Source organism: Chrysoperla carnea, chromosome 2 (assembly GCF_905475395.1).
Source record: "Chrysoperla carnea chromosome 2, inChrCarn1.1, whole genome shotgun sequence".
Lineage (NCBI taxonomy): Eukaryota > Metazoa > Arthropoda > Insecta > Neuroptera > Chrysopidae > Chrysoperla > Chrysoperla carnea.
The window spans coordinates 31,573,144-31,593,027 of NC_058338.1; the positions used below are offsets into that span (position 1 = coordinate 31,573,144).

At 28.7% G+C, this 19,884-nt stretch overlaps 1 protein-coding gene across 1 annotated transcript in view; it reads right to left on the reverse strand.

Annotated features, from left to right (window-relative positions):
- LOC123292624 (hemicentin-1) overlaps positions 1-9,338 on the reverse strand; it is a 963,326-nt gene extending 953,988 nt beyond the window's left edge. The window contains exon 1 of the mRNA XM_044873338.1: positions 9,152-9,338. Coding sequence (XP_044729273.1) covers positions 9,152-9,218 — 67 coding nt within the window. The 5' untranslated portion in view covers positions 9,219-9,338. The remainder of the gene's footprint in view (positions 1-9,151) is intronic.
- Positions 9,339-19,884: the final 10,546 nt, after the last annotated feature.

The window sequence follows — 19,884 nt, forward strand, 5'->3', positions numbered from 1 at the left end:
ATTTATATTACATAACGGGTTTTGCATCCCATAATATAGATGATAATAATAATATATTCTAGGTGTTATTATTATTACACGATAAATACACCCACAAAATACTCTACCAAACATTATATAATTCTTTTGTTTCTAAATAATAACATATTTAGGTACAAATATTTTAATTAAATATTCATATTATGTATGAAATCATTTAAATAAATTTATTTTAATAATTAACTTTAAACGTAATATGCAAATTGATGTATAAATATTTTGTTCCATATGTTACAGGATGGATGTATGTTACTAGGTTCTATATATCTGTCTCACCTTCAGTTTCCACAACCCCTAAATTATTATATAAGATGTAATGCGAAAGTAAATTACACGAGACATTTAGGGGCAAGGTAAGTATTCATTTTCAGCTTAACCATAAATGCAATAAAATATTTGAAAGTGTCATCAAATATAGTATAGTCATAGAAAAATACACCGCTGGGAATCGTGACGGCGGAAATCGAACTCGTTTACCTAGAAAAACAGATTACGATATTCTAGTTGTTATGCTTCAATCATATAAGGTTGAATTTCTCGACAATAAATAACATATAACAAAATAAAGTTCTTGGGTTATAGATTTTGTGAACTAAATTTATATAAATAAAAAATTCGTTTTATATAGAAATAAAAAATTCGTGAGCAGTAGAGTACCATCACAAAGGACATATTTCCCAAATGCATCTTATTATTAGATATTTAATATTGAAATGGTATTTTAGTTATTTCAGGTTTGGGCATATTAAATACTTGCATAAAGACAACAAGAATGGACGCTCTGTCCACATAAAATTTATAATCCTGCAACTTAATTTGGTAGAGCTGTAAAAGTCGGCAAGGCCTTAAAAATTATTTATTAAGAACAGTAAACTTCAATGTTTAAATTAAATTTCAATATCAGAGACGCTGAAAAGTTAATCGCCCTTAAAAGAACATTCTTGACATGATTCAAACACATTTTTTCAGCCTTTTACTCAAGTTGAGAGGCTCTAGTGATGAAAAAACTTTAAAATCATAAAAAATGTGGTTATTTCCTTGAAAATCTTCTTCAAATTGTTTAAATCAATCACCTTTTTAAGCATTGATCTACATAATAAACGACTCTAAAAAGCGAATTTCAGCTATTTGATCTACAAAACCCTGTAAATAGTGTTCGAAGGGCCTTGAAACAAATTTATAATACAGTTCTACCTCTCCCCGTTGAAAATATTTGATTAAATTATCTTATATACGTTAAGTAAAATCAATTGCTGCTTTTATAACGCCGTTTAACCTGAATGGCTCACTGTCAATTTATAAGAAAATGGCGCTACACTAGCTTATTTTTTAAATGTGTACTACCCACAGGTATAAAACCAACTTTAAAAAAAGTCACTTGTTCACTTTCAAGAAGTGCACTTGTGACTATCCTTTGATTAGACACTATCGAAACTGCCTGGAATTATTAATAATTACATGTCCGGATTTAATAATAATATGAAAATGTTTATAATTTGTCTTACGTAGTTAGTTAAAAATTTTCTTTAATATTAGTTAAAAAATATAATGCTTTAATTGTTAATGTTTTTCTTTTGCATCTGCACATTCCTAAAATCTAATCTTGAAAAGTATTATTAAGTGTTTATTATGACGTTACAATTAAAAATCTGCACAGGACAGAATACCGACATCTTCAAAAGGGTTCGTTTCCATAATAACACAAGTCACAAGTGCACTTGTTGAAAGTGAACTGGTGACTTTTTAAAAGTTGGTTTTATACATGTGGGTAGTACACATACAAAAAATTGGGTAGTGTAGCGCCACTTTCTAATGAGTAGACAGTGTACAAAGTTAATTTTATCTTATTTGAATCTCAAGACCCCGTAAATCGTGTTCTAAGAAATATAAAACTTGTTTTAACACTTCCGTAACTCCCCGTTGACATTCAATACGCTGCATACATCTATATTATCGTGAAAATTTTGAGTTATTAATCTGGTTCATGTAAAATAATACCAATTAGTTTACAACCTGTATATAAAACAATATTTTAGTAAGTATATGTATATCATTAATATCATATTTATTTATTTACTTATTCAATGTTGTTATATACCTTTATAAACATATTCTTTATAAAATTGAATAAATGAGAGCCATTAATTTATTACGAAAGTTTTAAATGTTTTATAAATTTAAAACACATCACGCAATTATAAATTAAAAACTTTTAGACATAAACAACATTTATTTAAGAATATTTTATTAGGTACACTCACTGTCAGAAAAAGTGCCACAGTTAAAACATTCTAAGCGTACGCATCACATGTGATGTTATAATAGTAACACTTAGAATGTTTTAAAACGGGCATTTTTTGTGACATTGAGTACACCTAGGTGAATATCATCAGATTCAAAAAAAGTGTACCAGTATTATTGATATCAATTACGATTTACTAGAATATATTTAGAAAAAATATGTTCGAAAACAGTTAAGTATTTAACGAAAACAATTTCGAACAGTTCGATGCTAAAAACAAATCAATGACGACGCTTTTTGATAGCTACACATTCGTAACTAATATTCCTATATAATGCATACTATAAAATTTGTACCTAATTTGCGCCATCGTGGGTAAGCAGTGATTTTTACAAAAAAAATTTTCAAACAAAAGTTGTTTATTTTTTCATAAGGAACTTTTTTTACATTAATTTTTTGTGCTATCTCTAACGGTTTACAAGGTTGGTCCTACAGACCCAAGACACAATTGACCTATGTTGCTCACGAACTCGACCTCACTTTTTACGTCCTAAGCACTCTTTTCGTTTTTTAGTTATCGTGATGACAGACGGACAGACGACAAACAGACAACCGGAACTGGACTAATTAGGTGATTTTATGAACACCTATATCAAATTTTTGTCCATAACTTCAATATTTTTAAGCATTACAAACTTGGGACTAACCATAGTATACCTTGGTATATTTCATATACATGGTATAAAAAAATAATTTTTATTATCAAAAAATAAATAAAAATATTATTAAATAAAAATTAAAGGCTCTTGATTATTTCAACAAATATTGTGTATGCTAATAATTAAATTAAAATTAATGAACTTATTGACTAATAAGTACAAAATTTTAAATGAAATATAATGATCACAAATTTATGTGTAGAGTATGAATGTTAAGAATATCCTTTAAAATACACAGAAATGTCATTTATACCGCAAAAGTAAAACGTATATTGTACCTATTTTAATATGAAATTTATAACACATGTATGAATTATATCGCAAAGTATTTGATATGGTATATTAATAGGAAGCATAAATTATAATTAAAGACCGAAATTAGTTAAAAACATGTCACATCAATTGAACATATTTTGAATTGAATATATCATATTTATTGAATTAAATACATATATAAATATATGTATTTATATATTTAATTATTAATCGAGGAATTTCGATTGCAATGAGGGTCTTCTTTAATATGCTAATTATTATTCTGCTAAAAATGCATTCAAACTATCAAAATTACTGTTTCACGTTCTTTTTTTCTTTTTCTACAATCTTTAAAAAAAGTTACAAGATTTCTTACCTAATCTCTTATTTTATTCCGTAGATTAGGTTAGTTTAGATTGGTATTGGCTGTAGACAGTTTATTCCATAGATTATGTTAGTTTAGGTTGGTATTGGCTGTCCACGAAGGACACACTTAGGCTATAGAGCCTATTGAGATACTATATATGTGTTTTACCAACTTTTCTGCTGATGATTTCATTTATCACCTCCTCAATTATTTCCAGAGGATGAGTTCACCTCCTTTATGCATATACCATGCACTACACCAGCCCATCATAACTATTAATTAATTAATTTTTGTTGTGACAGCGGGAATCGAACCCGCTACCCTGAGCATATCGCGAACGAAATTGGTTTCGCCTTAACTAGCTAAGCTACTAAGGTTAAAAATTCTGGCATCCACTTGAACGCACATAGTTTTAAGAAAAAGATAAACTGATTTGAATTATTCATTTTCACAATAAAATATCAAAGAAAATAAAAAATTCAAATAATGACCTTTAATTTCGGTCATTTATCGTAACCAGCGTTCAATTCCATTGGCTAAGCATCCAATACCCGACTAAACTCATTTAATATTAAACAAAATAAATTCCTATATACTATAAATGTGAAAGTAAGGGTGTTTGTTTGTTTGTTTGTTACGCTTTCGCGCAAAAATTAGCGAATGGATTTGAATGAAACTTAACAATAATATAGCTCATAAATCAGTATAAAATATATGAGATATAATTTATAAAGATACATTTTTAAAACGACTGCTCCATCTATGATAATCATTTAAACAATAAATTAAAGATTTATGTTAAATTTTAATAGTAAATGTCAAACAGTTCATGGCCTTCTTTTCTGATATACTCGATGACTTATGACTATTTAAAATTTAAAAAAATAGAAAACTGTACAAATATTTTAGCTGTGTAAAGCAATTCCTTCGAGTGTTATGGAAGGGGAATGAGTGAGTGTACTTTTAAGCCCAGTGAAGCGGGCGGGTATCAAGCTAGTATATATATATATAGTTTGTACCTATGTAAATATACAAAACATTGTAATAAATTTGATAATTTGGCCAAACAGAACACCGTTGAGACTATTTTAAATACTGTTGTTAATTTAATTTCAACTCATTTGTATTGTCAATGAATGGGAACGCAATTGAACACACAAACGACAAACTGTCCAACGACCGATCAATGGTCGTTGTGTTTGTTTGATGAGCGGAGAGAATTATTACAATTTATTAACATTTTGACACAAAGTTTCTTTGTTATTACGAAAATGGAAACCTTTGTATTTTGAAGTATCTACAGTATTTTAACATTAGATATTTTTAAACAAAATCTTTGTGGGCATGTTAGGTCTTTTTGGTTTGCTTTAAGAAAATTCTTTAATACTTTAGAATCAAAAAATTGAAATGATTATAAAATGAAAAAAATTGAATGGAAATAAATAAAAGCAAAAACAATCAAAATAGTTCTTTCTTAAAATGATCATTAAATCCTTTTGCCAAGACACAGTATACAATTATACTGGGTATTTATACAGTGCGTCCATTTTATCAGTATCCAACCTTAATAACTCTTGGCCTGATGTGATTATTGGTTTGTATAAAAATACGTCGATTTTGATATCAGGCGAAGTTTAAAATGGTAAATAGAGAATTTTAGGTTTCACCCCCTTGCCTCTAACCACCCCAACTTTGAAATTTAAAATGGCACCCTTTACTTTGTAACCACCTCATCACCTTTGAAAGGCCATAAAATTGTCTATTTAACCATCATATAAAAAATTAAATCGATCGATTGGTTCTTAATAATTATTGACTTGATGTGATTATTGTTTTGAGTGCAAACACTTCGATTTAGATATCGAAGGGAAAGTTCAAAAATGGTACCTAGATTTACATTTTAACCCTTTTTTTAATTTAACGTTTCATCCCTACACCCCCACATACCTCATTTGAAAGGCAATACAATTATCCTTTCAACCATCGATTTGTTCTTAAGAAAAACAACACAGAAGATTTAAGGCATAAATTTCATCTTCTTCATACTTCGGGAGTGGGTGGGGTGAAGTTATGAAATGTAAAATTGAAATTGTATAACGAACCGGGTTGGTTACATAAATATACCATAATAGTTTTACATGAATATACTCGAAAAAGAATATCGTACCCGGTTTTCTGATTGTGTACGGTTTTAGACAATTCAATACATCAATAGGTATAACAATTCACTTTTTAAAACATTTATCATTGATCTGAACACTGAAGGTCACATACACCACAAACTTTCTACATACATGTATGTATGTCCCTTAAAAACTATTTTATACAATTCATAATAAATTATACATACCACTAATATGTATTGTACATAATATAATATGTAAGCGCTATTGTGTAGTTTTAGATGAAGTTAAATTGACCTATTAGCGTCATGAAATTATTATATATATCATGTTTATAATATTAATAATATTATTGTAAGCAAGCTTCTACTATTATACATATTAAATTTATAATGTATTTTATCGGGTGAGACATTATGAGGCTTACCATTTTTTCTAAATGGAAATACAGTGTGCTAATTTCCTAATTGAAAACATTTATATTAAACGTAGTAAACAACCCAGATCACTATTTATAGAATAAGATAACAGATTAGCCGTCAGTGGCGGATACACCCATATGGGCATGATGTGCATGCCCATCACCTAGATAAACTTATGATTTAATACATTAAAAAAAATAATGAATCGCTTCAAATAGCTAGCCTATTACTTCTAATTTCGTACTAAACCCCCATCTAATAGTTTTTAGGGCGGGAATGTATTATTTTGTGTCGCTTAATTTTTGCATTAGTAATTAACGCTAATTATGAAAATTTTGAACATTTTAATTGGTTATTTAGACTTGGATATTTAAACATGAAAAATATTTGTGATAAGTTAATTCACTTTAATTATTTTTCGTTTTCACTTTTTAGACAATGCTGTCGAGAACTTAAGACACTTGCTGCAACTTCAAGAGACCTATCCTGATAAAAAAGTCCGATTAATGAATCCAAAATTTCCAAATCAATCAATCAGTATGAATAGGATTCAATAGGAAAAAATTTCCATTCATTCTTATTGAAACCAATTAAAATTTGGGATCGAATTTAATTGAAATGAATCGGATTTTATGGGAAAAACATTTTCAATTGATTCCGATTGAATTCCAATTCAATGCTATAGAACTAGTCGAAAATTTCAAATTGGTTCCAATTCATGAATGGGATCGAATTGGAAATTTCATATTGGATTGAATCGGAATTCAATCAGAATGAATTGGAAATTTGAATCGGAATTTCTAACCAGGGAATGCCTTCTTTCTAGTAATCCGAGTAGTTACAACGATGTAATGTATGCGTATGTATATAAAGAAATTAAATAATTATCCCTTTTTACAGCGATAAAAGTGTGTTTTACTGCGAAATGGGTCAATATGACATAGTTTTAATCCTTGAACACTCTGTATGTGAGCAATATACATAATATATAGCTAATATATTTAGTAGATATGTATGTACATGCTCGGGGTTCATGTCCATAGGGATTATTTGGTTACAATTACACATAAATTGTTATATTATAATTTTGAATAGGTAAAATTATGATAGTTGGAATTATTGTTGTTCGTTCGTTTCTCAATGGTCAAATTCTGCAGTCCTATGTAGTATAATAAAACGGAGGACTCAACTCAACGGTGTTCTACACAAACGTGTTATATTCACACAGGGAACTGTGATCCAATTAAACACAACTAAGATATAGATTACGTGTAACTTTATTATACCCTAGATATATCCAAAACATACAGTATAACATGTAGATTAGGCTAGATGTTATGGGCATGTACGTAAGACATTCATGATTATCGATAGAATAAACCGTAAAATAGTGATTTTCTTGCTTTCTCCACGGAGGAGACCGAAAAGTATTTTTGGAACTTTGCTTCAAAATGCACGATATTTGTTTGATGGCTGGAAGTTAAAACAAAAAAAAACCGACATCTAGGTTACCTAGGAAATTAAATCTTTTTTAATCGATTCAGGTTGCCATTAATGTTGAGAAAAAGCAAAAATCTTCTGTCAGTTTGAATTTTTCTCAAAATTTTGTGAAAGTTATCAACAGTTAAAGAAAACAGAGATAAAATTTAAAGTAAGTACAATAAAATTTTTATGTTATGTCATAATAAATATCCTAATCAAACCAAATGTAATGTACTCACATATTGGGTTGACTACTAAATCAGAAGTGTGTCTTTTTTAAACTAAAACTACAATTATTTCAAACAGAAAATCCTTAAAGAAGTAATAAAATTAAATTCTTTCAAACAAGTATTTGACTTCTAAGATTAATACCTTAAATTAGCAGAAAAATATATTGTAAATAAAGAAAGTAAGCGCTACATTTGTAATATACTAAAGCATGAAGTGCAAGTGATTACCAGTCAGTTATTACTTGTGAAAAGTTCCTAGGACCGTAGACTATATGACTGTAGACTAGACCTAGATATGTCCTTTTCTCATCTGCAACACTTATGCCTATCGGCTCCCTAGTAATCATAGCAGTACTTATGTCAAATTGGTATGTGTTTTAAAAAATGAAATCGGGGGTTTTTGGATACGATATTAACGCAGAACAGATACAGTTAGATAGCTTTATATATCAGCATCTTGCGGTCTAATACTCAGAATATCAAATTATTCATGCTGTGGAATAAAAAGCGAAGTCACAAACTGGTTTTACGTTTTTAATTTATGTTTTTGATTTTACCATAGGGAATTCCGATAACTTTTGAAGAACCTTTTTTGTTAAAATTTTTTTTTTCTTTTTTAGCATTCAATTTCGATTGACAGCGTCCTTACACCTAGCCTTTATGACATACGAAAACTCACACAAAGAAAATATTTTGAAACTGATTTCTAGATTCAATACAATTAAACCTTATAAGGTATACAAATTTACTATGTATCTATATTTTAATAAATTACCATTTTCACACCTTTAACATTAGATTAGTATCATAAAGGGTTACATACACACATCTGAAGGGTAGATTTTGATGATTCATTTTTTTTAATTAAATTGAACATGCGTAGATGAATAATTATTATATGCTTGTTGGATGTGTTGGATAAGAATGTACCAAATTCAACATTCGTTCCATCACTAATACCTACACACTATTTAAGGGCAATTATATGCCTTAGCTTTACTTTTTAGAATTTTCATTTAAGAGAGCAACAATCTGCGCAAAATTATGCAAGGAATTAAATTTTTGAAATTCAAAAATATGGCCTTAGTATACATTTTTTATTTGTACAGAAGAAAATTTTATAAAATTCCTTTCTAATTCAAAACTCTCACCTCTTATTCAAACAAGGAAAAGGTTTTTTTTTTCAATATCTTTACAGGCAAGATTATAAAAATGAACAAACAAAAATCCTCTAAAAAAATGTAATATTAAATTAAAAACAGTATTATTTACCTTTTACAAAGCTGGTGCTTAACAGTATCAAAGTGAAGAACATAAAACCACGTAGTAACATCATCATCTTGATGAAGATGGTGTACACGTTTCTGCCAGTGAAAGAATATTTCCAACAAAACAATGAAAAGAAAAACAGAAAAAAACAAAAAAAATAACAACACCAAATTTATAAAAACAGAAAAGAATAATTATTCAAAGCACAAATAATAATTATTATTATTAATATATATATTTTAGGCACACTGGAATAAAACAAAAAATGAGCACAAAAAACAAAAAGCACTTAGATGAAGACGAACGAATCACAAATATTATATAACAAAACACCACTTTCTATAATATATATTAATGAATATTGTCCATTGTTCGGGTTCTTTTTTAACGTTATTTTTTATGTTTTTTTCACGAGACACCACCAGCGCCTAACACACACGAACGGGAGAAAAAACACCAATTGTCAATCAGTGTTAATGCATTTTAAAAAATAAGTCCCAATGGCGGTATTGTGAATACGTTTTGGAGTAAATTCTTCTTTTGTTTTATAATTTTTTTTTTTTCACTTTTTTGTATTTTTTTAATTATGATAAAAGCGTTTCTTTCGTAATTATTATTATGAATACAATAATAATAAATGAAAAAGTAAGATGCTTACTGTAGAACTTTTTTCTGTACAATCAATAATGCTTGAAAGAGCAACTTTTTAACAATTTGTTTTTTTACACATCCATATTTGTTTAAATACTTGTTGTTGATGTTGAATTCTTTTATTCACTGTAGTTAGACGAGTAATCTGTAATCAAAAGAAAATCATTTAATGAATACAAAAAAATGTTAACCGAGAATTGTTTTAAATAAAATTTTATGTACTCTTTTGTTTTTAATGATTAAATAAAATTGAGGGGATCCTGAAAATTATTTGACTGGTAAAACATAATAGCAACAGCCATACATATATATGTATGGGAATTATCAAACAAATGATTCCCAAACAACACTTATATGACCGCTTTTTTGGTATATGTTATAACACAACAAATTTAATAAAACAGCATAGTAATACAGAGAAAAAGTCTTGCATCTTTGAAATTTGCATAGTTGTTTCTTAGGTAAGATTATAAAAACTTCGTTAAAAAAAACTACCTTCCAGGAAAGCTTCCCCTCCCCCTTCGGAAGCTAGTCCTCTTTTTGGGAGTTTTAATCAGTTTTTTACAAATTAAATGAATTTCTTCTTTTAATAAAAGAAACAGTTATATTTTTGAATAAATAAAACGGTAGTGACGTATTAACCTCCGTTGAGACTGTGTGCCAATCGGTTTCTATGGAAATTTGCGATATAATATAGTGAAAGCAAGCTTGGAGACAAACCATTAATCGTTATCCATGTTTTGAAAATTTTTTAATTTTTCTGCCCTTTTTTGAACGACAATTACAAAGCTCAATATTAAATTTCATTTTTTTTTTATAAATTGATACCAATTGTTTAGTACCTATTAGCTTCAAACTGTGTAATATTTAGGTACTAATACAATAGATCGATACCATAGAATGATGTTCAGTGTATCAACTGTTTTGTTTTCAAAACCGAAAAACACTATAACAATTTATTGTATCTATCGGTATCCAATAAGATGCGTGCAATAAATTAAGGGAAAAAAACACTGTTTTCTATATGTTATATCAAATATCTGGTTTAATTTTCGGTTTCAGTACATACAAGTGAGTGTAACAACGTAAAGTTTTTCATAAAATATTTATTTTTCTCAATATCAGGTTTTATTTATTATACAAATAGGTTATTTCGTGATTCTATCATTAAAAATATGATTAATGACTTTAATAAATAATAATTTAATACAAGACATGAAATATATTGGGATGAGAGGGAAATTTTTGGGTTGGAAATTTAATTAGATATTCGATTTATTTTTTATACAGAATGATTCAAAATATATACACAACTGTTTTCGTCTATCTATTTTAAAATTGTTGTTTATGGATATAAGATGGTTTTTGTGATAGTGAATAGTCAACGTCTCAATTATAATGGTGGAAGCGATTAGAAGTTTTACACCAAAACTAAAAACAAGAACGTTTCAAGATGAAAATTGTCGTTTTATAAAGTCGCGTTTTTAAAAAATTTTGCAATCCCGCCTCTTGGGAAATTCAGTAAAATTTTAATATTTTCATTTTCTGTTGTTATTCTAACAAGCAAAGTAAAGGCATATATAAATTAGAGAAAATTAATAAACCCTTTTTATTATACTAAATAGTCTAAGAAGGAGTTCCGTCTTTATTATTGTACTAAAACATAACCACCATATACAAATACTAAATTATAATTTGAGTTTATATCTTCAGTTTATAATTTGAGTTTAAAAAATGAATGGTTTGAAGAATCATACACCGCCGCAAAACCCCAATCGATCACTTTTAAATTATTATTATACAGTGAAGGGAAAAGTTCGGCAATCTCAGTCAAATTACTTTCAAACATTTCAAGATTTAGGGCTCAGTTTTATGAGCTTGAGAAGACTGAAAAACGGATGTTTTAACGACAATACCGCTTACGCAGTTGCCTTAACCGATGAAAGAGAAGAAAAGTAGGTTTTTTTTAATTTTCGAGTGATCAGCTCATTTGACCTTGACTTTTTCAAGACGAACACAATAGATTTTGAAAAATTCGCTATATTTCAGCAGTTTTTTATGTCATTAAGCGCCAGAGGGAGTTTAGAATCAATAAATAACATAGAAATGATGTTAATCTAAGTCTCCGAAAAAAAGTGGGTGTATGTGTGTGCGAGTGTGAGCCATAGCAAAGACAAGCACTCCGTAGCTTTCCAATTATACATTAATTGTTTATTCTAAGCCCCCTTCTGGTGTATGTGAGCTTGTTATGTAACAAAAAACTACTTACACCGACAAGTTTTAAAGCATCACAAGAATTAGTCTTCTTGAGATCATAAACATTCCAATCCTTTAACTAGAATTGTTTAAAAGTAATTTGATTGTAGCGCAACTTTTTTCTATGACTGAAGACTAGAAACCCTAAACTATATCCGAATATCAACATATGTTTTATTTTTTCTTTAGTCACAATAGGGTAAATTTTTGTACCTGGTTGTTAATGTGCCTGGGATTTATTATCTATAATACAGGAACTATATAACGAAAAATTCAGAATATAATATCTATCCATGTGATTTTCTTGTCAAGAAAAATATATAAAATATTGCCTTTTACTGATTATTTATTTAAAAATTGAATTTACTTTGGAACAAAACAACATCCAGCATGGAAGTGACCAAGAATACTTAATATTACAAGTATTTTGAGTAATTTTACGTTAGCAAGGCACTTGTAGTATGTAGTATGTAGTAAATACATGTAGTTTTGTAGGAATAATATTATGCTTTAAACAAAGGCTATTTTCATTATTATATTTTAAAAAATTTCTTCCGAGAAACATACAAAAGTCAATTTTAATCAAAGGTACAACAGTTTCTCATACACTACCGTTCCCTTTATGTTAATGTGTGTGCTTTGTTGATAATATGCTATTAACTTTAAAAAATTATATTAACCTTTTCTCTTGATGAAAATCACCCATTAATATATTATTATTGTATAAAGTAAAATCTAATTATTATTAAAAATCATCAATTCATCATCAATCATACTATTTTCTTTTAAAATTAATAAAATATTATAAAAACTTTTTTTCTAACCACGTAAAGAAATATATGAGGTAAGTTAATGTCCCCTTCAGAAAATAATAAAGGCTTTTTATTCAATGTATTTGCGCCTTTTTACAAATTAGAATTATATTTCAAACCAAATCATAAACAAGTAAAATTTATTTAAAATTAATATAAGAAAGAATCTGTTATAAATATTTCTCATAAAATATTTTATAACGAAGCTCAATTCACAAAGCAAATACTATAAATATTCATCTTGACGAACTCAGAGCTTAACAAACATGAATTAGGAGCTTAAAAATTAAACACACAAAAATGCAATCAAATTAAGATTCATTTTTGTGAACTACTTGAAGATGTATCCCAACACTAATCACTGGTACGTCAAGTGATTACCTGGTACGTCAAGTGACTACATTTTTGTCCTCTAACAGCAGCTTTTTGTGAAAAATAAATCACACATATATATCTGATATTCCCACATCATACATTACTCGACGAGTTCAATTAAACAAACTCAAAAAAACGAATTACATACTTTGAAGCCGTCGCTAACCATATTTTTACCTAAAAATCGTTTCATTTACGCTAACGCTTTTTTTTTTTTAAAGTGCATAATTCTAAAGTAAGAAACATTTTTAAAAAATACAACTTAATTTAGAACCATTTTCAGGTTTTTTGAAGTCGAAAGCTTTTTTGATTAAATAAACAAACCAAAATCATTCAGTTTTTTTCTATTTTTTTTTGGTAATCAAAAAAGCTTTCGATATTATTTTGTTGTTAACTAAGTTCTTTTATATAGAACATACACACGTAAATAATAAATTGGTATTCAAAAAAAAACTTTGTTCTTGAAGTTTTAATAAGCTGTTTGAAATGAACCACGATAATATTATATATAAAGAACGATCAGACGAGGGCTCACGTAAAAAAATTCCATGCACTATTTCTTTTAATACCAACGTAAATGAACGATCATTTACGTTACAATGTGAATGACATAATATTATAAAACACAAGTCAATATAAATATTATAATATGAAAACCAGCACAACGCCTAACATTACTACAAAGTACTAAAAATATACACAACCTAATTCCGTGCAAAATTTGTCAGCATAATTTCAGTTAAACAATACCTTTAACTTTTTTTTTGTCTTGATGTCCCAAAAAGTAATCTTTAATTGTATTTGCAAAAAATTCTTGGTAAATATTAAGTAGGGGAAGGTGTAGCACAGTAAAACACGTGGCACCGTGGAACAACTTCTTATTTCAAGAAAATTTCAGAACAAGTTACCCAAAATTATTAAGTATGGTTAACCTCCTTATAGCTGGAGAGCTGAGTGGATTTTTGAGTATATATTTGAGGCACATTAAAAATATTAAAGTTGATAACTTGCGAATGTGTGGATGGAGAAATCGACAACCTCGCTGGGAGGTTGGAAGGCCTTAGTGACCCATGAAATATTAATTTGCAATTTTACTTATACAAAAAATGTTCTTGAGGCACTTTGAAACCTATACCTACCAGGCTATTTTAGCCCCCACCAAATCATGCCAGGCGATGATGTTTCGTATGATTGAATATTAGACTTTAAAATGGTGTAAGTTTCAAAGTGCCTCAAGAACATTTTTTACATAGGAAAAATTGCATATTAAAAATTTCATAGATCACTAACGCCCTCAAACCTCCCAGCCAGGTTGTCGATTTCAAAATCTACGCATTTGCAAGTTATCAACTTTAATATTTTCAATGTGCCTCAAATATGTACTCAAAAAAGACACTCAGGTCTTTGGCCATTATATTCGAAATGGCAAAAAATCATTGCTTTTTCATTTGAGATAACTGTCCTCGATTGCTTTGTAACACATATACCATATGTGTTTGTACCATCTATACGATACCATACGACAGACCTTCTGTTGTATGCATGCAGAGAGTGGGAGTTTTGTTGCATACTTACTAGTTATCTGTAACTAAAAAACTCCCACTCTCCAAGCGTCTTCCAACTAATGTTCAATACATGTATATAATACCTCTCGCTTAGATGCATTACTAAACGGATGTATTTTGTCATACTACATATATGTATATGCCTAGATGGTACAAACACACATGGTATACAACTATATTAGTTGAATATTATTTAACTTTCAACTAATAAAATCAATATTTCAGACATAACTGTGAATAAATTATAAGATTTTCAAAGAAAATAGACGAAAGTTTCTTCTATTGCCAATTTCATAATAACAGTGGTGGTAACTGCAGTTTCAATTGCTTTTAGTAAATTAGAAAGTAGTTTTCAAGTGCAATTCAGTTTTATGACACATATCAAATATCAAATGCTATGATTTACATTTTTTTATGAAATATGTCGAAACATTAAAAAAAAAAAAGTTTTAATCGATAATAATTAATGAATATTTCAAATATTTACTATGCTCTTACAGTACCACTAAAATAAGTTAACGTGCTGATATAATAATAAGCTGTATAATGATACAAGTACACACACAATAAATACAGAGTGGAATTTACTAAATAATTTAGTGCCCTATAGAGCAAGAACATGCCAAATTTTGGGTATGGGTAAATCAAGACGTATATACTTTTCTTGCGCAAAATAAGAGGCTAGAAAATATGGCATTAGCCATCACAGGTGGCTCAGTTTGTTAAAGTGTATTATCTGCCATACGCGATATACCTGAAGTAGGTATGATGAGCTGGTATTTTCATGAAGGAGGTGCACTCAACCTCTTGAAATTACCTAAATTTGATGTAAAAATTTGTCAATGACAGTGAAATTTATAAAAGGAAACCCCTCGACCATTGCAGTTTTCTTTTTTAGGTCTCTCCAAACTAAACCAATTTTCTTGAAACATAGAAAACGTTGATTAGGAACACTTTCGACAAAATAACCTTTCAAAAATTGGTTCCCCCGTTTAAGAGCTACGGTTCCACAGACAGACATACATATAGCGGTCAAAATTTAAACACCCCTTTTTTTCCGCCGGGGGTTAAAAAGTAAATATCACAATAAACTTTATGATCTGAGAGTGTCCTCACGTACACAGCCACTACAACCAACCAAACAAACAAAGGTGTCTTTACCATTAGCGGTGATTCCAAACTTTAAATCATAGAGTAAGGTAAGAAGATATTGACATGGCGTCCTAACTTTATTTACGCTCCACATAATTATCATATCTTTCACAACCGTGATTCTTATCAAATAGGATTTTGGGTAAAAAAATTTTTTTTAACTAAATTTACTCAAACAGTAATGACACACATCTTTTTTATTTTTCCCGAATTTTCAATTGATAATAGAAGTAATCGAATTTCCATAATTCTGAATGTTACTGTCTATAGAGTAAAATCAGGAAGTTATGAGGTAAGTTCCACCCTGTAACATATATGTAAGTTAGCTTCCTAATAAATAATGTAACTAAAAACAATTATGTTGTGTACTTTTTTAACGATAGGCCCAACTTATAATTTATATGGCACTACATGCTGTAGAATAGTGAAATGACGGCTCATTATTTTATACATATGATATAAACTTTTAATGAATAAAGTTTAAATGTCAGTATATACACAAATTTTGTATTTAACTCATGTTATTAATATAAAAAAAACTTCAAATATAAATTCATAACTTTTAATATGTACATCGGCCTTAAATTCTCTCTGAATTTTACTAAATAGCTTGGCTACGAGTTTGTAGTAGCGTTGTTTACCAAATGTATTTTATTTGTTAATCTATCGGGGCATATTATACAAGTTAAATGATTAGAGTTTTGGTGTTCAAACATAGTTGTATCGTATCGTTGCAAACATAGTTGTACCATATCGTTGTTTAGAGCTAAAAACTTTTTTTATTGTAGGATTGTAGGGATTCATTTGAACCACTCGGTAAAATACTTTTTATGAAGTTTTAACGCATTTGGTATTATTATACAAATGACCAGTAATTAAAAACATTTATGTTGGGAAAAAATTTAATTTCAATTTAATTCATAAAGTTCCGTTCTCCATTTGTTCCGTTAAAACACAGTGTACAGAGGCTAACCATTTTTTTTTTCGCTTATTCTAAATGCTCAAAATATCAAACTTTGTTAGAATATCTGATTCTTTTGTGAAGGTCTTTTGCCTAACATCTATATTTATATTATTACTAACGTGTATATCACCGGCCGGTGGTCTTATTCGTAAAATAGGTATAAATGGATTGATTGATTTCGATAAATGAGGTGCCATTGATTTTATTCAAATATTACGAATGCCATTAATCAATTAAAATTTTTGAAAATTATAACTTTTCATTCTTGAACTTCTTGAAATGTCTATTTTGAGTTGGAAAAAATCACTTGTAAATGAATTTTCCTCTGCATGGCGTGAGCCTTCAATACATTTTAAAGTCGTTTTATTCATAACGCTCGTTACTGAAAAAGTCGTTATACTGATTAGAACAAAACTTTTGAATTAATTTTACCCAAAATATGAACACACAAATAAAATAAAATAAAAAACAATGTTTTTGTAAATGGTCGCCGTCTTAAAAATGAAAGGAATTCATTGCCTACAAGTTCATTTTTGTAAAAGCGTTAAAAATATGATAAGAAAAATAAGGTTGCAAAGATGGCATCTCGGATTTATGATAAAGCGAACATACGAAACATAGTGCAAACGTAAATTTGTATTAAATGGTTTTCCGACAGTATCACAGGCGTGGCTCGATATTATTTTAATTATTTAAGGACCCGTATATTTCGGAGCTGAATTGTTTTATCATTTCATAGTGTACGCAATACTGACGCAGTACGGATACTGAAACTGAATACTATCTCATTAAAAAAAAATTGGCTGTACATAGTGGTGTGGTACTGAAGTCGTGTGAGTGCGACCTCTGTAATCCACACGACTAACTTCCCAGAGGGGGAAAAACATTAAAAAAAGGTCTTGTTAGCCTTCATAGATTATTCTTCGAACATGTACTGCAGCTTATGCTGGAACGATCACTATCTCCACAGAAAAATGATGTGTTTTATTCTTTCAGATTCTGTTTATTCATTTTTTTCCAGTTTTTTTATTATTTTTTTTTTATTACCATTAAAAACGGCTCAACTAATTCTGTTGGAAACTCTTTCAGTTCTTAAATACGCAATTACTGGTTCGCCAGTTAATCTAGGCGAAAGAATCCGAACGAATATACGAACATACGCGCATACGTACACACACACACACACACACACACGGTTTGATTCGGATATTGCGGCCTTGAAATCGCGGAAATATGTAAAACTGAAGATTTTCATAAATCGGCCCCATAAAATTAACTCGCTCGGGGAAGTTAAATATTTCAAGCATTGATATTCAATTGATGTACAAACTAATTAATTTTATTACATTATTTATATAATTAATTTTAAGTAAAATTTTCGAAAAAATAAATATAAATATAAAAATAATATTTAACATCTATAGAAAATATTAAAAAATTAAATAAAAATCGGATAGACTACAATTTTAATTATAACTGATAAAAAATAAAATCATTTTATAACATTCCACACAATACACTTCTTTTGTGCTTTCTCGAACAATATAAATATTTTATAGAAATAGAGACAGAGAAACAGATGAACCATTCAATCACATTTCAATACATACAACTGTCCTCCATTCTCCATTCACGAATGTCAACCATGATGTATATATTCCTTTTTTTTCAAACATTTTACATTGTGCCTTATAACATTCAAGGACAATCAATTAAGCTTAAAATCAAGAATGATTTTCTTTCTATGATTCCGTAACTTTTACGCATTTCACAATAGTAATAAATACAGTCAATTCTAGCACTTATGGAGACCAGCAAATATTTCTCGTTAGGATTATAGAAATGCAAGGGAAAGGCAGTTTCATTCAAGAATGTGATTAAGAAATCGAGGGAATTCGTTTTACTGTTATTATTATTATCCCTGGCCCTTATTTTCTGTTATTATTAGTTATAAAATTTTATCACTTATCTTGCTCGATCATAATTGATTTATAAACGATTTTTAAGGATAATTTATGATTCGTTTTAGCATTTCAAAACTATATAATTATTAAGAACAAGAAAAAACAAACAATTGGCTGAGTTAATTGTTGAAATACCATGTATAGACAGTGTTGATGACGTAATCGGTTTTTTTTATGTCACGTAAGTACCTAAAGAAAATATCTACTCTTTAGCCACACACACATAACTGATATTCCCATATTAATACATACTATTAAATTTGCACCTAATGTGTGCTTTCGTGTGTAAGCAGTGATTTTAACAAAAAATGTTTCAAATAAAAGTTGTTAGGGAATATTTTTTAAATTTAAACTTTTGTTCTATCTCTAACGATTTATAAGATTTTTCTTTAATGTTGGAAATGATCCTACTTCATCATCATTTTTCGACGCACACACACTTAATTTAAAATAAAAAATTATTTTTCAAATAAGTGATTGAAGAAACAATTTGTCTTTTCGTCGAACTGACAAGCTAATTGAAGGACCCTATGAAAAACATCTCTCTTGATCATGGTTATAATGAACAGATAGGTCAAAAGTCATCTGACAAAGCAAGTATGACAATCAATTATATAAATCACTTAAGAGCTCAAATTTTGGAACTATGTTCCTTATCGCACAATATTTGTTTGCTGGTTGGAAGTTAAAACCCAAAAACCTGCAACAGACACCAAAAACCGACATCTAGGTTTCCTAAGAGACTAAAACTTTTTCAATCGATTCAGTCAATCGATTTCAATCTTTTTATAACTGTGAGTTTGCTATAAAATTTAATTCTTCAAAGAATCAAACACTTATTTGACTTCTAAAATGAATACCATAAATTTTCATAAAAATATCTTGTAAATAAAAAAAATAATAAGCCTCTGTATTTATAATGTAATAAACAATGATCATGCAATTTCAAAATCAATAATCATCATCTATTAATAATTCATGATATTTAATAATCACT